This window comes from Ixodes scapularis, unplaced genomic scaffold (assembly GCF_016920785.2).
Source record: "Ixodes scapularis isolate PalLabHiFi unplaced genomic scaffold, ASM1692078v2 PGA_scaffold40__2_contigs__length_1045541, whole genome shotgun sequence".
NCBI classification, from domain to species: Eukaryota; Metazoa; Arthropoda; class Arachnida; order Ixodida; family Ixodidae; genus Ixodes; species Ixodes scapularis.
The window spans coordinates 219,864-239,143 of NW_024609869.1; the positions used below are offsets into that span (position 1 = coordinate 219,864).

General features: G+C 46.6%; 2 protein-coding genes across 2 annotated transcripts; one reads left to right on the plus strand and one right to left on the minus strand.

Annotated features, from left to right (window-relative positions):
- Positions 1-5,325: 5,325 nt before the first annotated feature.
- On the plus strand, positions 5,326-6,558 carry LOC115327764. The gene is made up of 3 exons (XM_040217962.3): positions 5,326-5,464; positions 5,882-5,921; positions 6,119-6,558. The coding sequence occupies exons 1-3, from the start codon at positions 5,455-5,457 to the stop codon at positions 6,555-6,557; spliced, it is 489 nt and encodes a 162-aa protein (XP_040073896.2). The 5' UTR covers positions 5,326-5,454; the 3' UTR covers position 6,558.
- A 989-nt stretch (positions 6,559-7,547) lies between these two features.
- On the minus strand, positions 7,548-10,071 carry LOC115327763 (putative nuclease HARBI1). Its single transcript, XM_040217963.3, has 3 exons — positions 9,834-10,071; positions 9,652-9,765; positions 7,548-8,466 (listed from the first exon to the last, which is right to left on the minus strand). Exons 1-3 carry the CDS (start codon positions 10,037-10,039, stop codon positions 7,548-7,550), a joined length of 1,239 nt encoding a protein of 412 aa, XP_040073897.2. The 5' UTR covers positions 10,040-10,071.
- Between the last annotated feature and the right edge of the window lie 9,209 nt (positions 10,072-19,280).

Consider the following 19,280-nt stretch of genomic DNA (forward strand, 5'->3'; position numbering starts at 1 on the left):
TTTGCTTTTGTTCTGTATGTTTTATTTGGCGCGTCAGACGAAAACCCCGGCTAGATCACCGCGTGTGGTAATAGCCCTGCAAGGAGGTTTAGCATTACACGTGTTGGTCCTCTGACTTCATGAACATGCAATATGACTTCATTGGGTTTAACATGGCAGGTGTGAAGCGACATGCCACACTTGCAGGTCGTAAAGGCAAGAAACATGAAACAGAGATATTCACACTATCTGCGCATGTTGTAACCTCCGAACGACTGCACAAAAACCAATTGAGTCTTCGAAATAAAAGTAAAGTATAATTGTGTTTGCTATTACATTTAAAGAGATTAATTTTTAATTATTACATGTGTATCTTTTAGTCTACAGCCCCAACGATGAACAAAAAGCGTGTTCCTGAAACAAATTACAAGTTGCAGCGGTGATCTCACTATGCCAATGGTATTTGAGATTGCCGGGGATCATTTGAAGGCATATCTTTTCCGCCATCCCCAAACAAAATGTGAGTAAGCAAACCGTTTTTGTTGTTGTTGTCGAGAGTTATTCTTTTGGGTCTTACATTCTAGAGGAAGACAGGAATTGGTGATATAAAAATAATCTTACTTATTCAGAAAAAAAAATATCACATATAATTTGTTTACGAAACCTATCGGAAAATCTTTTTAATCATATAAAGCGCATGTATGTTCTTATAGAATGTTCCGATCTGTTCACTGGACGCATTCCTAAAATTATTTTCACCCATAATATTTCACATTTTAGTTAACGCATTTTGAATGTGAGTACAGAAAGGTTAAAACGTGTTCCAATTTCCGCCTGGAGATTTTACCGCATGCCATGATGCTGAAGAGAATTTTATAATTGATGGTGTTAATCACAATTTTTCATTTGACGCCGAAAATAGCGCAGATACTTTATGTAGAGATAAACTTTGCAGTTTGTTTTTTTCAAGCGTTTCCGAATTTACAACAGAACACTTTGTCCTTCATTTTTTAGGATTCTCACCCATCCTCAATATTTACGTCAACATTATCACAAACTTGCCGACTTTTACAAAAAGTGGTGCATACCTTTGAAAACTTGTCCCAACTCCCGTCACGACACATACCAACATAAGTATCTTTTGTGCGTGAAGAGAGCTGAAGAAACGCTATAAAGAACGATTACGTTTATATCTAGGTTGTAATTACTAAGACGTACATATATAAAGTTATTCCGCAAACGGCACAGCAAAACTCTCTCTTAAAAATAAGGTAGCATAAAATAAAGCGTTATAGCAAAACAAAACCAAAAAACAGTGGGAGCTATTCGGTTCAAGACTATAGGGGAGGCAAGGAAGTCTTAAAAAGGTCAAAGTCGCATCTAAATCAATTAATCTATGCGAATTGCAACGTAAGCAAAGACTGAAATTACAACAAACTAAAACCACGAAAGCGGAAGTCACCAAAAAATGAAGAGTACATATTCTGGATCTAAAACCAAAGAGCAAATGATTTTTGTTTTCTTGGAATACAAGCGCTTGTCAGTAAAAATAAATAAATAAATAAATAAATAATACGCCTTCCAAACGCAAAAAAAAAAAAGTTACCTCTTACGTTTATTGGTTACTTATAAACATTCAGAAGTTGATGAACGATTAAAAAGAATGATGCTCACAAACCAGGAAAGACTTTTTCGGGGAAACTAAGCGTTTTGATGAACGGATATCTTGGTGGTTTCTTTTTGTGGTGATGATTTATGCACTGTGAAAATGTTAATATTTTGCTGATGTGCAATAAACGCACAAAATCAGCGCTGTTTTCTAAAATAATCTGGACATGTTTGGCGCCTTCTCTAGAACAGGGAGATCACTACTTGCCCAATATTTAGGGCTCATGGCAATTAATTCCTGGACAAAAAATAACCTTTCGCATCAAATCACGAGGAGTTTGCTTAAACTCAGGATGAAATTCATAGTCCAACGGAACTAGTTTATTTATTCTCAAACAAAGCGACGACTACGGCTATCATGAAAAAAGCAGAAAAAGTAATTTTGTATTCTAGCATTACTGTGTACGTAACAATAAAATGTTGATTTCTCTCATCTTGGTGCCAGTTGCTTGTCAGACTCATTGCTCGGCTACTGATTCCGATACTTTGCTGTTCACACGTGTGTAACCACGGAGAGCTAAGTTAGATTGTGCGAGGTCGACGCCTTTGTAGCTCGAACGACGTCTGGTGTGGGAGATAAATATTACTTGTCGGAAGCGCCCATTCATATGCAGGTGGAAAGGAAATGCTATGCCCCAGGTCGGCGAGACGCGTGTGCACTACGTTGCAGCGTCCTTGATTTAGGCAGAACGTAACTTGAACTTTCAGGTTAGAAACTGTATGTGCATCCTAGCAGTTAATTGTTACGCGTTTAATATCACATTTACGTGCATGCAAAACAAGATTTTGACACCACATCGAGCGTTTATTTTTGAACATCTATCACTTGTTAGAGACGATACGAGCCAACTTAAAATTAAAATGCTCGAAAATGTCCCAATCAACCCATAAAATGAATGAGAGATTGACTTGTTCTTTTCGCAACTTTTTTTAAAAGATGGGTTAAGTCTGTTAATTTTTTTACAGTCCGCATCGACTACACCAGAATATAAAGGATCCTACTAATGATATCTGAGCTTCTGCCCTTTTAATGTTAGCTCATTAGTTGTTTGGACTACTCAGGGAATAAGAAGTAGCCACGAAATATTACCGCAGTATATTTAATATCAATCAGGCAAAATCATCTCAACGTCTGGTGGCGTCACAGCGCGATGAAAACCCGCGACTAATGCCACAGTGAGGACGTCATCGGAAAACCATTTATTGAGGTGTTGGCAACAGCCGTCAGAGTTATTTCTTACGCAGGAAAAACAAAGCACATCCCACCGTAGACTATTGGGAATTTTTTTTCTTCAAAAAATCGTATTTATTGAACGAGGAAGATAGAAAACATAAAGAAAAAAAAAACTTTTAAACGTGCAATTTCAAGAAAAAAAGAAAAAAAAAACACAGCACGCCTTCACAATCTTAGAAACGAGGAGAAATAACATAACGTACAAAGCGAAACAAAATCTTGAGATGTTGTGTCGCCCCGTCCGTTATTTTATTTCCCCTCGTCTCAAGGTTGAGATTATGATGGTTCGTAACATGCTCACTCGTAAAGGGGGGGGGGGGGGGGGGGGGGGAAGGCCTATGGGTACCGACAGCTCCAGAAATGCAAATATGTTCCAAAAGCCAGGGGTGGTCATAATAAAATAACTTTACTCTGGCTTAACTAAAAAAAAAAAAAATGTGTAACAACAACACCCCCCCCCCCCCCCCTATCCGGGTGGCATCATCAGTATAAACCGCCCCGCTGGTGGGGAAAGTCAAAACCAGTCGATTCTAATCTAACAAGTCCCCGTAAACGTCCGGTAGGGGGCCCCGGTTTGTATTGCACGCCTTGCGGTCACGGCGGGTAAACCACGATTCCACGAACTTCCTCGAGCCCCAATGCTGCTCACGAACCAAGGTCGCCGCATTGTCCAAGTCAAACGTATGCCCAGTCGTCCAGCTGTGGTCGCCGAGCTCAGACTTGAGGCCAGTTCACACTCTTGCGACCGTGTAAGACCGAGAGAGACCAGACCGGTTCTTAAGCCTCTTGCGACTTCTTAGGACCAGCTCCGCTGCAGCGCATCTGGTCCTAAGACGTCGCAAGAAGCTTAAAAACCGGTCTGGTCTCTCTCGTTTCGTCATGCTGTCCGCTTAGTGGACAGCAAAACGGACTTCCTGTGGCAGCGGAACCTGCTGTACACTGTTAGAAAATTCCATCAATCTACGTGGAAAAACCGAATAGAACATGTCCCGTTTTCTGGAAATGCATACAATGTGCTGTTTGCTTTCAAAAACGGGAACTGTACCATATGCATTGAAATGTACTATTTAGGCAATAAGTATGAGCTTATCCGTATAAATAAAAAAACCCTTACAAGACTACAGTTTATAGTCGGTTCAACTGGTATAAGCGGATTGAACGCGCCCAAAAGTGCCGGATATCCAGCAATTTTTATGGAACTCTATCAGACCGCGGAAGTACAGTGCCCGTGAGCCGTGTTACGCCGCGCGCAGGAAGACATCTCTCAGCCGCGCATGCGCAAGCCGCTGCCGGCCGGCGTGGGCCCGCGAACTGTGCAGTGCTGCTGCCCGTTCGGAAGGCGAGTTCGACGTTGTTATCGCGTCGTCAGAGGCGTTCAGCGGTGCGTAGACGGCTTCGTCTTCTAAGGTACGTATACGTTAAGTTGTTCCTAACGCAGTGTTATTTTACTATCTCTAAGGGTGTCGTATATTCCAAGTTCGGGATGCCCAGCGTGTAGCGTCTCGTCTTCCCAGCTGCATAAAGCTAGCCCTTTTATAGTTCCTGATTCGGGGCGGCATACTGCCAGACTCTGCTTAGTACTGATGGTATGCTGCACTGCGTAGTTACGCGGAAAAAAACTGGAGAAATGAAGTTAATGCAGAAGGACAGACAAAAACATGCATGAATTGGCGCAGACTAACAACTGTTTAATTTCTTCCTCTTTTTTCTCCCCCGACCCGTATTTCCAAAATTGCGGCTAAGAAAACGAATGGTTGATGTCTTGAATTTGTTGGCTTCTGAACTTGATGGTGTTTGCTCTAGCTGCCTCTTTGATATACGAACTGGATGGTGTGTTTTTGTAGCGTTTACCTGGGGCCTGATGTTTGCTCCGACAAGTTTGGTATCTTATTGAGTAGATCTATTTCTTTTTGTCGCAAAGCTAGTGATGGCTCACTGACGCACGCTCCGTGTCGACCCGAGGCCATGTGAAAAGCCTCGATTATTTCACGCTTTGTTCTGTCCTTTAAGGGCTGTTTATACTCCAACGTAACGTCGACGGGCGCGCGCGCCCAACCGCGTTGCCTGACGTTGCTACGAAAGGACAGTTTATACTCTGACGACAGGTGGAACGCCTCGCAACGTAACGCGCCCCGGCGCGCGCCAGCGAAGCTCACGTCGAGGCGGGCTGTTTATACTCCAACGTAACGTCGACGGGCACGCGCTCCCGAGCGCGTTGCGTGACGTAGCTGCGAAAGGAGAGTTTATACTCCGAACACAAGTGGACCGCCTCGCAACGTAACGCGCCTCGGCGCGCGCCGGCGAAGCTCACGTCGAGGTAGGCGCTGCTCGAATCTCGGCGTCGGCCGACGACGGTCGTCACCCAGAATTCCTCGCGCGAGCGTCAGTTGGAAAGAAAAATGGCGAACGGAGGTGCCGCGGAGTGCGAACCGGGCGATCTGACGACGGACGAGGTTGAGCGGCTCATTGAAGCGGTGAGAGAGCGCGAGTGTCTTTATGACGTCGGTTCTCTAGAGTACAGGGATTCCAAGCGAAAAAAGAATGCCTGGGAGTCCGTGCGCATTGCCTGCGGCATGAAGTCCGGTAAGTTGACTAGGGTGAATTCATGTCCGCTTTGCTTGGCGTGACGACATCTGGCCATTTTGTTTCGAACGCTTTTTGTGTGTGTGTGTGTGTGTGTGTGTGTGTGTTGAAGCGCATGAAAGAGCGTGTCCCTGCACGCGCGCGTGGCGCTGACTGTGCTACGGCCACGGTCTAGCTACGGCGACTATTTGCTTCCTGCGATTTCTTTGTATTTTCCCTGTGAGCGCGTGCTGTCGCCATCGGGTACTACAAACGATGGCATCATCCAAACAGAAAGACATTGAGGCGCTCTAGTTATTTAGGACTTAAAACAGAAAAGAAGTGCAATCGGCTTACCTGACATGGCAACTTGTTCAGCATTTTATTTTTGTATCACGTCTGCATTTGGGAGAACTGAATTTGACATATTTATTTCAGGTGAGGACGCACAAAAAGCGTGGAAGCGTGTACGCGACAGGTATGTTCGGGAGGTCCGCGCCATTGAAGCTGCCACAAGGAGTGGCAGTGGCTTCGTCCGGAGAAAACAATGGGCCTTCCTGGAAATGATGTCGTTTTACGATAAACATATCCGACCCAGGAAGTATGTAAACAAAACATGAGTCCTTATTTGTTGTCTAACTAAATTTCTCTCCCATATGTTAATCCCATTTGCAGGGCAACCACCAACGTAAAGGCACCACCTGTGGGCGACACAGCACAGTGTCTATTAATGGAAATGGTGGAATCTTCTCCTGACGACTCGACCATTCCCACTGACTTCGAGCCTGCCCAAGAAGAGCTGCAGTGCAGCCCCGAGGCTCCTGTCCCAGCCACGCCGTCCACCTCGGTTGTATCAACATCAAGCACCTCGAGGAGGTCATCAGGCCAGTCACAAAGGTGCCCAGGACCCCCCCATTCTGCACGTAGAAGGGAGGTTGACGCAATGGAGAGAGAACTTCTAAATCATTTAAGGACTAAAATGACACAGAACGAGGCGTTTGCCTACTCTGTAGCACAATCTCTAGATCGTTGGGACGAGGTCACCAGTGCCCAATTCAGGGCTTGTGTTATGCAGATTGTGTATGAGTATGAATGTAAATTTCAGCAGAAATAAAACGCCCCCGACCTTTGTGCATCTGAAGGCACACGTGTCCACTCATGTTTTGATAATATACACATTCTGTTAATATGAACTACATTTTCGAAGAGCAATCTCTGCGTATGCAATTCTACTACATCGTTAGAAAAAAAAAAAACATAATCTGTGAAGCAGTCTATGTTAATCTGAATATTATTAACTCTCTAGTTCAATACTTCAGAATTCGTTCTTGGAGGCAAGCTGCAGGGATGCCTATCACATAAAATAGCTTGAAAGAACACCTACAGACATTTTTCAAATTTACCCCAAGCGTCAAGGAAGTGGCTTGGAATGTAGGTACACACGAGTGTGGACGATACCTTGCGCAGCGAGTGTACTTGCAAACCCGGCATGATCTTTGGTGCTTGTGTAAATTAGCAAAATGTCTAGTGCACATAATAGCATCATCTGCTACTCAGACACACAGCCTGCGCTGATACCGTTAATCAAACATGCTTTCTACCCATTACATTCGCTTCGTGGGTGGCACGCATTGCTCAAAACCTGTTTATATTTCCGAGAAAAATGCAAGTAGAAAAGCAGGCTTATCGAAAGTACATCTAGAATGTTATTTTACTCCTTTGTGGTGTAAATGAAAAGATTAAACCCGACTTTTGTAATTAATACGCAAGCTGTCCTATTTTCCAAGTGAGCCACCACTACATTCCTGCGGGTTCACTTAATAAGAAGCCAATCATTTGGTATGCGTGCCTGTATCTCAGTGGCAAGCGAAAAACATGGATGGCCAATATTCCTCGCTTGTGCCAATTACCTCGCTCTCCCCTGTACAACGAAATTCACCAAGGTAGGCAGGTAAGCTCTTTGAAGGTGAAAACAACGAGGGATTGCGAAATATATTTTGCCGGTCAACCCTGTTAAGCAAGCAGAGCAGAGAAAATATATACAATTTATTTTGCAAGGAAAGAAAAAAATTGAATGGCATTGATAACAACCTTGTGTCGTCGTCTACTCCCTCGTCACTATGTCGTGTTGCCACGGGATGGCTCCCCTAGGGGAGATGAAGTGGTCTGCCAGCTGGTCCCTGATGCTGATTGCTGCTGGGCTGCTGTTGCCACCTAGGCTCCTGTTTACACCAACATTCAAAATGTCAGCTCGCCACTGACCATCCACACGGGCACCCCTCCTTTCACTGTCAGCATATCCAGGAGGGCGGTAGGCTTCATCCCTTGTTAGGAAGTTGTGGAGGCAGACTCCCGCTTTTATCATATTTTCACAGTGCTCAACAGTGCCATGCATGGGAGCCAGAAACGCCCGCCAGCGAGACACAAGTATTCCGAAGGCGTTTTCTACTGTACGCCTGCCCCGGGAGAGCCTGTAGTTGAAGACCTTTTTTCGGTAGTCCAAGCCTCTTCCGGGGAAAGGGCGCATGAGGTACGTTTTCAACGGGAAGGCTTCATCCCCCAGGAGGCACAGAGGTGGTGCAGGCTCTGCGATTACAGGGATCTGGAGGGTGTTGGCAGCTAACGCCTTTCCGAGGTTAGACTCTCTCAACACACCGCCATCGGACTGGTGTCCGGCAGCCCCAATGTCCACCAGTCGAAACCTGTAGTGGGCATCAACAACAGCGAGCAGCACCATCGAGTAGAATTTCTTGTAGTTGTGAAATATTGAGCCAGAGTTTGGTGGGCACCTGATCGCAAAGTGCTTGCCATCTATTGATCCAATGGCGTTAGGAAAGTTCCACTTGACGCAGAACTCCCTCCGGATCTCTTCCCACTGTTGTGATGTGGGTGGCTGCAGCACTAACGGGGAGAGGCAGTCCCAGATGGCTGGCAGCGTTTCCTGGAGGATCCCCGATAATGTTGCTTTATGCATCCGGTAACTTATGGCCACATGGCCCAGGGATCCTGGTGATGCAAGGAACCTAGAAATGTGAAAAACAAAATTGTGAGACTTAGTACCTAACTCAGAGCAACTGTTTAGTCAGTCATTTGCACTGTTTGTGACTAAGAACGACCTACGAGAGTGCTCCGTCAGACTTATATTGCTATACACGCAATATGTAAATATGCACTAAATGTGTTTGACTGACGCTCTACGGTGTTTTGAAATAGTTTCTACTCTAAAACCGCCCGCAAAAATCAAGGGATTGGCGCATGAAGTGGAAATTGATCTCGAATATGAGTTTTACTGTGCTGATTTACTCATTAAAAATTTCAGTCTCAATTTAAAGTGCAAAAAAAAAAAATGAATGACGATGTTGTCAAGTGGGTCAGCCTTTCTATTTAGTAAGATATGTGTTTGATGTAGTAAGTGTTACAATGATACGTTGATCCGCTTATTTATGAGTGTCTCAAATAAAGTTACAAGGTAGTACTAATGGCCCGTCAAACATCAGCAACTGAACCTATCAAGTTGAAACTTACCTCGAATACATACCTCACTAGTCCCCTTTACATATTACAAATTCAAGTCTCTATTTAAAGTACGAAAAACTTAAAAAGAAAACTTTCCCATTTTAGGCTTTTTTTTTTCGTTCTAGGAGTTCAGACTTAAAATATGAATGCGTGCTGTACATCCAACCAGTAAAGGAAGCATTTGAGGTAATTTCTACTTGAAACGTCGCGTCCCTGATTTTTGCTGGCGATTTAAGAGCCCAAACTTTATTTTGAAACGCACTGTCAAGATTGGGCCTCTCAATTAAAATATCGGAGTAGATGAGAGCGCATAAGTTCCCGGTTTGAGGTATTTTAATACGAGTTGGGCGTGTGTACGGCGGTAGTACAGCGCCTAGAAGCATAACCTAATCAGTCAAGCATCCGCGAAAATGAAGTGTATATCAAATATGTAGTACATAGAGTGCCTCAATGTACTTCTGTTTTGGGGGATGCCACCGTTTGTAGTGCCCGATGCCGACAGCACGCGCTCACAGGGAAAATACAAAGAAATCGCAAAAAACAAAATGTTGCCTTAGCATAGTCACGCCAGCAGCGCGTGCAGGGACACACTCTTTCACGCTTTCAGAAAAAAAAAAAAAAATAAGCGTTCGAAACAAAATGGTAAAATGTCATCACCCCAAGCATAGCGCACATGAAGGCACCTTACATACCTCAGTGTGATGGCCAGCCGCTCAGCGGGCGAGATGGGAGAGCGATGTGTGGGCGAGTGTACAAGACGGTCGTGGACGAGTCCGAGCAGCTCGTCGAATGAAGCCTTCGTCATCCTGCAGAAAAGGAAACGACAGAATTGACTCACTATGATAAGCGACATGACTATCGACCGTCGCCTTACCTGAAATATTGGAAGTGGTATTCTGGGTCGGACTCGCGCAGCTCCTGTATTAGATGGTAAAATTCTCCAAACACTGTGCGCTTATCAAATATGTCTCGTACGTACATCGTGCGTGTTCTCTGGCGCCGTATTCGGCGCCATAAAAGCACCGCTGCAATTTTTTTCTTTTTTTGCTGATCTAAATACATCGCGAATCGGCTCTCCATGGTTCCTCCCGTCTGAACAAGTCAGGACAGAATGCAAACGGAAACGGAAATAAACCATCAGCCTATGTCGCGGTTGTCATGGCGACGCGCAGGCGCAACGCGAAGTGCGCGTCGGAGCGCGCTGGACCGCGATGGAGTATAAATGCCGTTGACCGCAACCCTTTCAGCGCAGCGCGTCGTGTCGTTGTTGACGACGAACGCCGGCGCACGTCACGTTCGTCGACGTCGGAGTATAAACAGCCCTTTAATCTGGCCAAGATGGAAGTAGTGTCAAGGAGAGCTTTGCAGTTGCATTTTGAACAATGCGCTGCAAGGTTGCCAGGTGCTTGCAGTTGTCCGCATGCATGGTTGTGCTCCCTTAGTCTCCCGTTAAGGCATCTCCCAGTCTGCCCGACGTAGGTCCCGGCAGTCGTCAAGAAAAGTTGCTCTGGTGCATCTGAAGGCGCAGGGAGCCCTCCAAGAGTTCTCGAAGTTCCAAAAGAAGTGGAAAGAAACTTCGGTGCTTGTTTAGATTAATCTTTCTTTTCTATTGTTAATATTACAATTTGTTGTATAGGCCAAGATGGTTCTTTTCGAGATGTAGCATGTCAGCATAATTTTTGGTCACATTTTTTTAGGAGACTGCTCACTTTGATATTTTTTTTTTATGGCTGAGCTGCCCCCCAAAATATTTGCGGCATGAACTGTGTTTTTTTTTATTGTGTATCTGCTCTAGTCATTTAAAAGAAAAATAAATGTAAATATTTTTGAAGCAGCAAACTGTTCAGTCTTCTTTGCAATCGCTCCGTTGCTATGGGTTGGAACCAAAAGGACCAAGCGTGAACTTAGTTTGATAACGATTTTTTTACAAATGATCTGCCTTTATCCCCGTCACTACATGTACAATGCTCTCTAAACTTGACGTAGCATGTGAACACTTTCTAATGGTATTCCTGGCTGTTCTATTGAGTATATATGTCACACATTCATTGTTCTGTTTTCAGGATAGTGCTCGCATTCGATACGACAGTTCAAATTTTACATACATACAAGTTTGGGGAACATTTGCGCATTGTAGGTAATTTTATGTTGCAAAGACGTGCATCAAGTTGCGCCTGCAAACTGCCAGGACATCCCTATTTTGCATGTCGCATATCAACTTTTTCAAGGAGGAGCTTGGCATGTGACATACAAAGCCCGGATGTACTCATGAATAGCGGCAGTAACATAAAATGGGGCGAGTACTATCACAAACAAGACTGAACTTTTTCCGTACGTACAAGAAATGTAACCTGTGTCGTTTTGGACGCATTGGAACATGTAATGTACTTCGTAAAAATGGTACATGTTCTGGCATGGCTTGCAACAGAACATGTGCTGCTGTGTGCCACGATGGTACATTTCCTGTAGCATACAGTACTTGTTCCGTGATGATGGTGTATGGAACTTGTTGTGGCTGCCCATACAGCAACAACATGTCCCGTACTAAAGAAGTATGGAACATGTTCTGTAGTCCGGTAATACAGTACATGTTGTGGCAACAAGGTTAGCATGTATGTGTCCCATATTTTGACAGGAGTTTTTCTAACAGTGCAGCTCGCTTCGTCGGAGTCGGTCGATTCGTGGCCGTTGTCGCTCTTCTCGGGTGTTTGTGAATCCAGCGTTCTTGTTCGTCGTGGTCTGTTTTAAGTACTTTTTTTCTTGCCGCTAGAAGTCGGCACGCGCGAGAAGAACACGTAGAAAAATAAACGTTCAGTCAGTCAGAGTTTTGAGAGGGAGGAAATCAAAGGAAATAAACGTTCGTCGGTCGTCGCGACCCAAGCGACCCAAGTAACTGAAGTCGGCCCTGCCCTACTGCGCACGCGCAGTAGTTGCTTCGTTTACCACACGATAGATGGCGCTTGGCTCTCAGCATTATCAAATTTGGCAATTTTTGCCACACATCTCTAATTACGCTACAAAATGTGGATCTGAGGCCAGATTCATGAAACGATCTTACGCCAAAAATGTGCGTAAGACAAAACTTAAGAACAAATCCGTATTCACGAAACGAAATTTTCGTAAGTTTTGCGCAGGTTACGACGAAATCCTACGACAGCTCCGAAGCTGTCTTACGCACTTCTTACGATCAAATCAGCATGGCCGACAGCGTCGCTCAGTTAGTCGCGACAACCAACGGATGTTTATTTTTCTACGTGCGCTTCTCACGCGTCCCGACTTCAAGCAGAAAGCAACAAGTAAAAAGTACTTGAAACAGACCACGACGAACGAACAAGAACGCTGGATCCACAGACACCCGGGAAAAACTCCAAGGGCCACGAGTACGGACTCCGACCGATCGGCAGATAGGCCTAGCAGGCACTCCGACTCGGCGCAGCGATGATCTGACGGTCCTTGGCGAAGACCGTCTGCCCACAACCGGCTGGCGTGCTGAATGGAATATGCCCGCGCGACCCTTGTGAACCCTTCCCGTATATAGTTTGATCGCTGACCTCAATTCTAGATTAAGAGGTCAATCTCTTCCTCTTGTCATCTCCTTGTTTTCCGAGGCAACGGTGACGAACGCTGTCGTCGAAAAGGGGCTCTCATCGATTCTATCTCTGTTTTGTGTGATATCAAGCTCAAATAAACGCCGTATGGATTACCTTCGCAACATGGTATGTACACTTTGTTATTAGTATTCCATTTTATTCTGGCACGACTGCACCTCACAGTCGATCGCTGTAACAGTTCGTGGGTCGCAATGCCGGTCCAACCTTTCTTCGCCGGGTGTCACGTCAGCATCGAGTTGCAATTGTAAAGGGTCGGTCCCGAAGCGCTTATCAATTCACGGTCCAACAGCGCAAATCCAGCACTTCGATCAAACGCGCGCGTCCGTTCCGTAGCGTGAACAGGCATTTACGTGGTTTTTGCTTACACTGTCATAGTTCAAACGTATCTTTTTTAACGTCGGCTCGCTCCTGCATCTCCGAGGCCGCAAAAAACGCCGCGGCAATTTGTTCCCATCTACGTCGCTCTGCAAACGACTGCGGGCCGTCTTTTACCAACGATGACAGTTGTGTTGACTTGGTAGCGATCGAGTTCGTAGCAGTCAATGGGGATGGTTACGCATCCCGGCCTCGGCATTCCGGCGAGTTTAAATCGTGTTAGCGTCGACATATCACTGCACGGATACGAACCCCACACCAGCGGTGGCAGAAAGGCCGCCTGTGTTTGTTATGAAAAATCCACGTGCTCCGAACGGCTCCGAACGGCTCCGAACAAATGCCGAGCTCTCCGATTGGTTGTTCGTGCTGCCGAAGACGCCGTCGCCATAGCAACAGCACCGGTAAGTTTTAGTTTTTCCGTACGACAACGTCGCTTTCCTCCTCTCACTTAAGAACGCGTTCGTGAATACCAATTTCTCCTCTTCTTACGATGTTCTTAACTTACGAACTTCTTAGCTAAGTTGTCGTAAACTAAGAAGCTCTTCGTGAATCTGGCCTCAGAATATTATTTAACAAAACCTTTAGGAAACATTCGCCTGCTATTTATTGTTTTGTTTACGATCGCGGTGCTGGTGAGGTAGGCTCTTACCCAATAGGCGACGTGGATTCGGCTGACGTGCTCCGTTTCCGCGGATGCATCGTAGTGAAAAGGCAGAGAGCTTTCGAAGGGAAGAAGGTGCAAAAGAGTCCAGTTTTCTTTTAAAAGTTCTATAGCAAATAATTTTTTGGGCTCCCTATTTTTGTGTTTTTGTGTTTCTTTTCACACCTTTTACGACGTGCGGTGGATGAAATTCGATTTTAAAATCATTTCATGGTCCCTTTAATAGGCAGTAAACGTTCTTTCCACATATCAATTCTAACTCAAGCGTTTGATTCACGCAGCTCTGCGTGAGACCAACACCATCTAGAAAAATAGAAGCTTGCGAAGATCTATGGAACCTCGTCACGGTCGGATGGCACCCAACTTACCCGAGCCCGAGCCCGGTACCAAGCGCCCTTCCACGGTTTGATTAGACACACAAGGCGAATGCTGACACAGCACTCGCGTCTAACCTGTGTTTTCGCTCGATCTTCCTGTCATGAAGTCAAACTTATGGTGCACGGGCTTTGCTTATTCCAAGGGGTGTTGGTGAGATATGGATGCGATCACGTGTTCGTAGGTCGTCTATGACCACGATGGAAGAATAGAGGGCAGTCTGAACGGCATTGACTCGACACGCAGCAACTGTGTCATAGGTTCGCTCCCATTTCTTACAAACTTGGTGATATGGCGCAGCATGACATAAGCTCGAAAAACCGCCCTTATTCGCGCAGAGGTTTTTAAAACTGCGAAGCGCGCGACAAGGACCGCGCGAATGTCGCGCGACGGCGCCGGGCGTGGAGCCCTAACCCGACGCTGCCCTTGCCGGGAGATCCGCGAAGCCCTAGCGGAATTTCAATACCCTACCTGGCCTTGTTTTGACTGGTTCTGACACCTCTTTCTGTCAAGTCAAGAGGTTCAACGAGTTAAAAGATCCAACGCGCCAAAAGGTTCATTCTTGCGTTGGACTCGTTGAACCGCTTGTCGCGTTGGATTGGATGCCTTAACCCAGATTGGATCTCTCGACTCGTGTTTGACGAGTTATGGAGGTCGAAGGCGTCAAAAGATTCATTATAGACCCATCAGAAAAAAAAAGCGCCATCTGTCGTGCGCAACGGCAACCAGCGCCAGCCGCCATGCTTCAGGATAGTGGGGCGTCGTTGCATACGTTACGTGGGGTGAGGGGAGGTCATCGGAGGAAGTGCCGCAGGAAGAGATGCCACTGCTAGATTAAAAAGAAACAGGCTTATGACGCTTCCCTGCGGTACTCCTTGTGTCACTTTTCTTGGGGTACTTGTGATTCCCCGAACACTCACAACCAGAGTCCTGCCCTCGAGGAATGCACGAATATAGGCGTAAGCCATTGTGATGCCGAAGAGAGTAAGTTGATGGAGAACGGTGGCATGGGGAAAAGCGTTAAAAGCGTTCTGTATATCCAAGAAAATGCAATATATTGCTTTTTCCTTGGCTCGAGCTCCTTCGAATGACAAATGATGAGCAGAAAACAACAGTGATGCGTTCCTTAACGCGAATGCACACCGTCCCGTCATCGGAGTATGTACTGTCCCATCTGTTCATACGATAATCATCAAAACTCGGTGAATTAGCAGCGCAGTTTCAACGTGACGTCAGAAGCCCAGGAAGGCTCTATCCTTCCCGCCCTCCGCATAACACACGCCCACCACTGAACGTGCATGAGTCATTGCCCGAATTATCTGAAAAAAGATATCTTCATCCAAAGTTGCTTGTACTGCCGTTGCCGTGGCCCTCGAAGATATGTACGTTGGACACCTCGCCATATACACTGATGGCTCAGTCGAAATGAAGAGATGATTTTCAACTGCAGCCTATAAAACTCCCGCCCTATCTGCTGAAAAATCTGTTCTTTTGAACATCGAGACATCATCTACGACAGATGAGACGGTTGCAGTTCTTCTGGCGCTCAAGGCCCTTCAGGAACGTCCTGCGGCCGGAAAAGCTGTGATCCTGACGGATTCTCGAGGACCGATGAATCACATCGCTGACACCGAGAACGCTCCCCTGATAGCTCAGGGCACTGCGCACTTAGCAACAGAGTTGGAGGACAATGGACAAAAGCTCGCACTCCAGTGGATTCCATCCTACTGTAGAGTTCACGGAAATGAGCGAAGATATACCCTGGCATCAAGGGCACATGGCCTCTTATCAGCCACACACGACTTGCGACGATTTCATGACGCACGCCTTCTCATAGCGCGTAATCTCCGAGGGCGACACCCAGACCCCGAAACAGCCCAGGGGAGGAGCCTAATACCAGTCCCAGACGCCAAGCTGAGACGGAGAGACTCAACGCTTTTGCGTCGACTTCGAACTAACAGTGCCTTCACGAAGGAGAATTTGCACCGCTTTGGAAGGAAGTAGCCCCGACTGCGACGTATACAGAGAAATAGAAGATCTCGACCCCATCTTCTGGCACTGCTCAGAATACAGCTCTGCTCGACAAACACTAATGATATTTGTTCAAAGGACTGGTGCACACGTGACTACAACTAGGGAATTATTATTTCCTACAGGTACCAAGAACTGGCGAAGGTGGTCTTTCGGGCATCACTGGATTTTGCCCATGAAACCAACCTTTCGAACCGCCTCTATCATTCACATTCCTCCGATGAAGCGGAAAACGGGCAAACCTTCTTGAACTGCAACTCCTTATGGTGCAAGAGTTTTTTGAAGTCTAAAATGGCAATAGACGGATCTCACCAGTCAGTTTGACTACGCCACCGCTGCATGGAGGGAACTTTAGTCTTTCTGCACGTGCGACAACCTCGCTGGAGCTCTGCGTGTGTGGAACACTAGAAAGTACGAGCCCTCTCGTGCACTGCCGTCTGCCTCCTGTAAACTAAAGTTATGGCAACGTCACGCATGCGCCGATCGCTTGGTGAGATCGGTCTATTATGGTAGCTGTGAAACGCGAACTTCATCGCGCCGTCGCTTCGTGGCGACGCGACAGATGCATGATGGCCATGTAATAACGAAAGCTTGTGTGGGTCTACGTATCTGAACACGAAGAAGAAATGTGAAGTGTAGAAATTTGGAAGGGCCGGGGGGAGCGGGGCGTCGGTCTTCATGTTTTCAACGTACGTCTCAAACAAGTAGTCTAGATATGGCTTAGGGTCCACGTGGTCCTCAAGTCTGGACGTCAGAACGTCCATCTGCCCTGTGGGAAATAACGACTTTCTGAAAAAAAAAAAGGTTGGTAGCCAAGTCATGATGTCTTTGAGCAGCTTTCTTTTTATTCACATCTTTCGTTTCGAATGCCACGAATGCACTGTCTTGGGTGGAAAGCGATCGCCGCTTTGAAGTCTCGTGGATTTGTTTGCATGTTGAACTGCAGCAGGAGAGGAGGGTTCCCGGTCGAAGTTGCGCCAGTCTTTATTTCTTTGTTCTTAGAGGACACGGAAATTGTGTTTTGAAGGGTAATTTGGAGTTGGTTCACTCCGTGAGGGATCAGTCAGGAAACCGCCATGCATATGTAAATGGCCCGTCAAAAAATCCGCTAGCCGCTACACTCACTTTTCCCCGTCAGAAAACAATTTCAATCCGCCAAATCTAGCAGACGACACGCTAAATTGGCATGACTGGTGATTGCACGCAACGTCTCACAACACAGACGATACATATCCAACTCACAGACCCTTCCACTGATATCCTCGAAAAACATATTTCTGAACAACATCGCGCTCACTCATTTCACAACCTGTCACCGATTTTCCGCAATATTACCGATGTAACTGAATTGAATTCTTTCGACGTCGGAACAATTTCGGTATGGGAAGCGGACAGCCGCAGCCGATCCGAAAGCAGCAACTCCATGACAAAGCCAATAGTATGGTGGCTGGAAGGGGAAGTGGGCGGGGAGCCGTACGCGCGCAATAAGGGGGGGCGCGATACGCGATGAAAATTTTGAGAGGGTCTAGATTCTAGAGCGGGTCCATCTGAAACCGTGGGGAGCGTTTGCAATTTTATGGCAGACGCCACCGGCGAAGATTGGTCGCAAGTGCTCATGCGCTGCGTTTTAGCGTGGCGAGAAGGCAAGCAGGCGGAGAGGCTGAGACGCCTGCAGACGACCAATAAAGACCAACGCGTTCGTCACCTCCTCTCAGCTCGTATTGCAAACGCGGCCCATACGCCACCCGACCACGACCGAGCAGTTGGAAACTTTCTGTAATGTAGGCTCTCTCAAAATTTTTGGCACCACTTAACTCGTCTGTAAAGCGCTGGATATCTTGACTTATCCAAGTACCGCCATCGTTTGATCGTGCCAAGGGCGCTCCTATTATGTGTCGCCATTTTTGGCTCATGGCGCATTCCACATCCAGACGCGTACGCTCCTATTGGTCTGCTGTTTCTGCCGGTGACGCGCCGCCGTTTGCGAGCACGCACCTATTGGTCTGCTGTTACTGCCGGTGACGCGCCGCCGTTTGCGAACACGGACATATTGGTCTACTGTAGATGCCGGCGCCGCGCCGCCGCTAAAAACTGGATTGGCGGCGGCGCGCCGCTATTTTTGACTCAGGTGTGTCCCAGCATGCACCAGCTTAGCGGTACTTGTTTATAAAATTCACCCAGGGCTTTCCCCGTCTTCTGGATGCAGCGCCCCTAGCGAATCCCAAAACTTTCTTCGCGGAATTTTCATCGCGCGGAGTTCAGGCGCATGAGCGATTTAACGGATAAAACGTGCGCAATTCATGAGGTTACAGAAACCTGAGTCAAAATATAAAGAAGCTAGGTGACCTTTCAACACACGTACTGTGGGCAGCATGTGTGTTGCGATGAAAATCTTCGCCACCGCGAGGGCCGCTGCAGTCTGCAGACGAGTCGTTTTCATCGCACCTCTGTGCAGGCCTTCGGTCCCGCTCGGCACACTTCCACTTTCAGCCACCATATCAATAGAAGGAGAATGTTGGGAATGTATGTACACGCTCCACACGCGCTCCCCTTCCCGGTATAAAAGATCCAAAATATAGCGTTGACGAACGCGCGTGCAAGATGCCATTTATTTTAGGCGTTTGCTTCAGAAAGGTTACTACTGCTGACGCCAACACGTGAGGAACGTGTATCTACACTCGCAGCATGCTCCTGTACTTGGGTAATTTATCAAAAAGTATAAAAACGCTTTACACACGCGGCAGATTACAGCGGCCGTTACCGACCTGCTCTTGTCTTTCCGAGATACCGAGCTACTGAAACGGGCCTTGACGCGCCTCCACAAAGGCCAACGCTGAGGAGAAGGACGCAGTAAAATATTAAATGAAAATGACCTGCCCTGCAACGGTAATGATGAAGTGAAGTAACCGGAATAAAAGGGAACAAAAACTGAAGGTCGGTTATGGCTGCGGTCATGCATAGCTATACTGCAAAGCGTCTATAGAGGCTTTACACACGCGCCAGAATACAGCCGCCATTGCTGACGTTCTCTTGTCTTACGGAGGTACCGAGCCACTGGAACGGGTGTTGACAAGCCTCCAGAATGGCCAATGCTGGGAAGAAGGACACAATAAAATCTGAGATGGCAAACACCTGGACTGCTATGGTAAATAATTACTAAGTGAAGAAAATGAAATTAGCGGAAACAAAAACTGAAGGTCAGTTATGGCGGCGCCCATGCACAACTGCTGCAAAGCGTCTATTGGCTACGTGCGCGACCGAAAGCGTC

What these genes read in the sequence shown, in the direction of transcription:
- LOC115327764 (XM_040217962.3), top strand. An exon ending in TGGAAGCGTGTACGCGACAG is followed by an intron (nt 5,922 to 6,118) that starts GTATGTTCGGGA and finishes TCCCATTTGCAG; the next exon opens with GGCAACCACCAACGTAAAGG.
- LOC115327763 (XM_040217963.3), bottom strand. Translation starts at nt 10,039, where the DNA reads ATGGAGAGCCGATTCGCGATGTATTTAGATCAGCAAAAAAAGAAAAAA. An exon ending in TACCACTTCCAATATTTCAG is followed by an intron (nt 9,766 to 9,833) that starts GTAAGGCGACGG and finishes CCTTTTCTGCAG; the next exon opens with GATGACGAAGGCTTCATTCG. An exon ending in CGGCTGGCCATCACACTGAG is followed by an intron (nt 8,467 to 9,651) that starts GTATGTAAGGTG and finishes TCACATTTCTAG; the next exon opens with GTTCCTTGCATCACCAGGAT.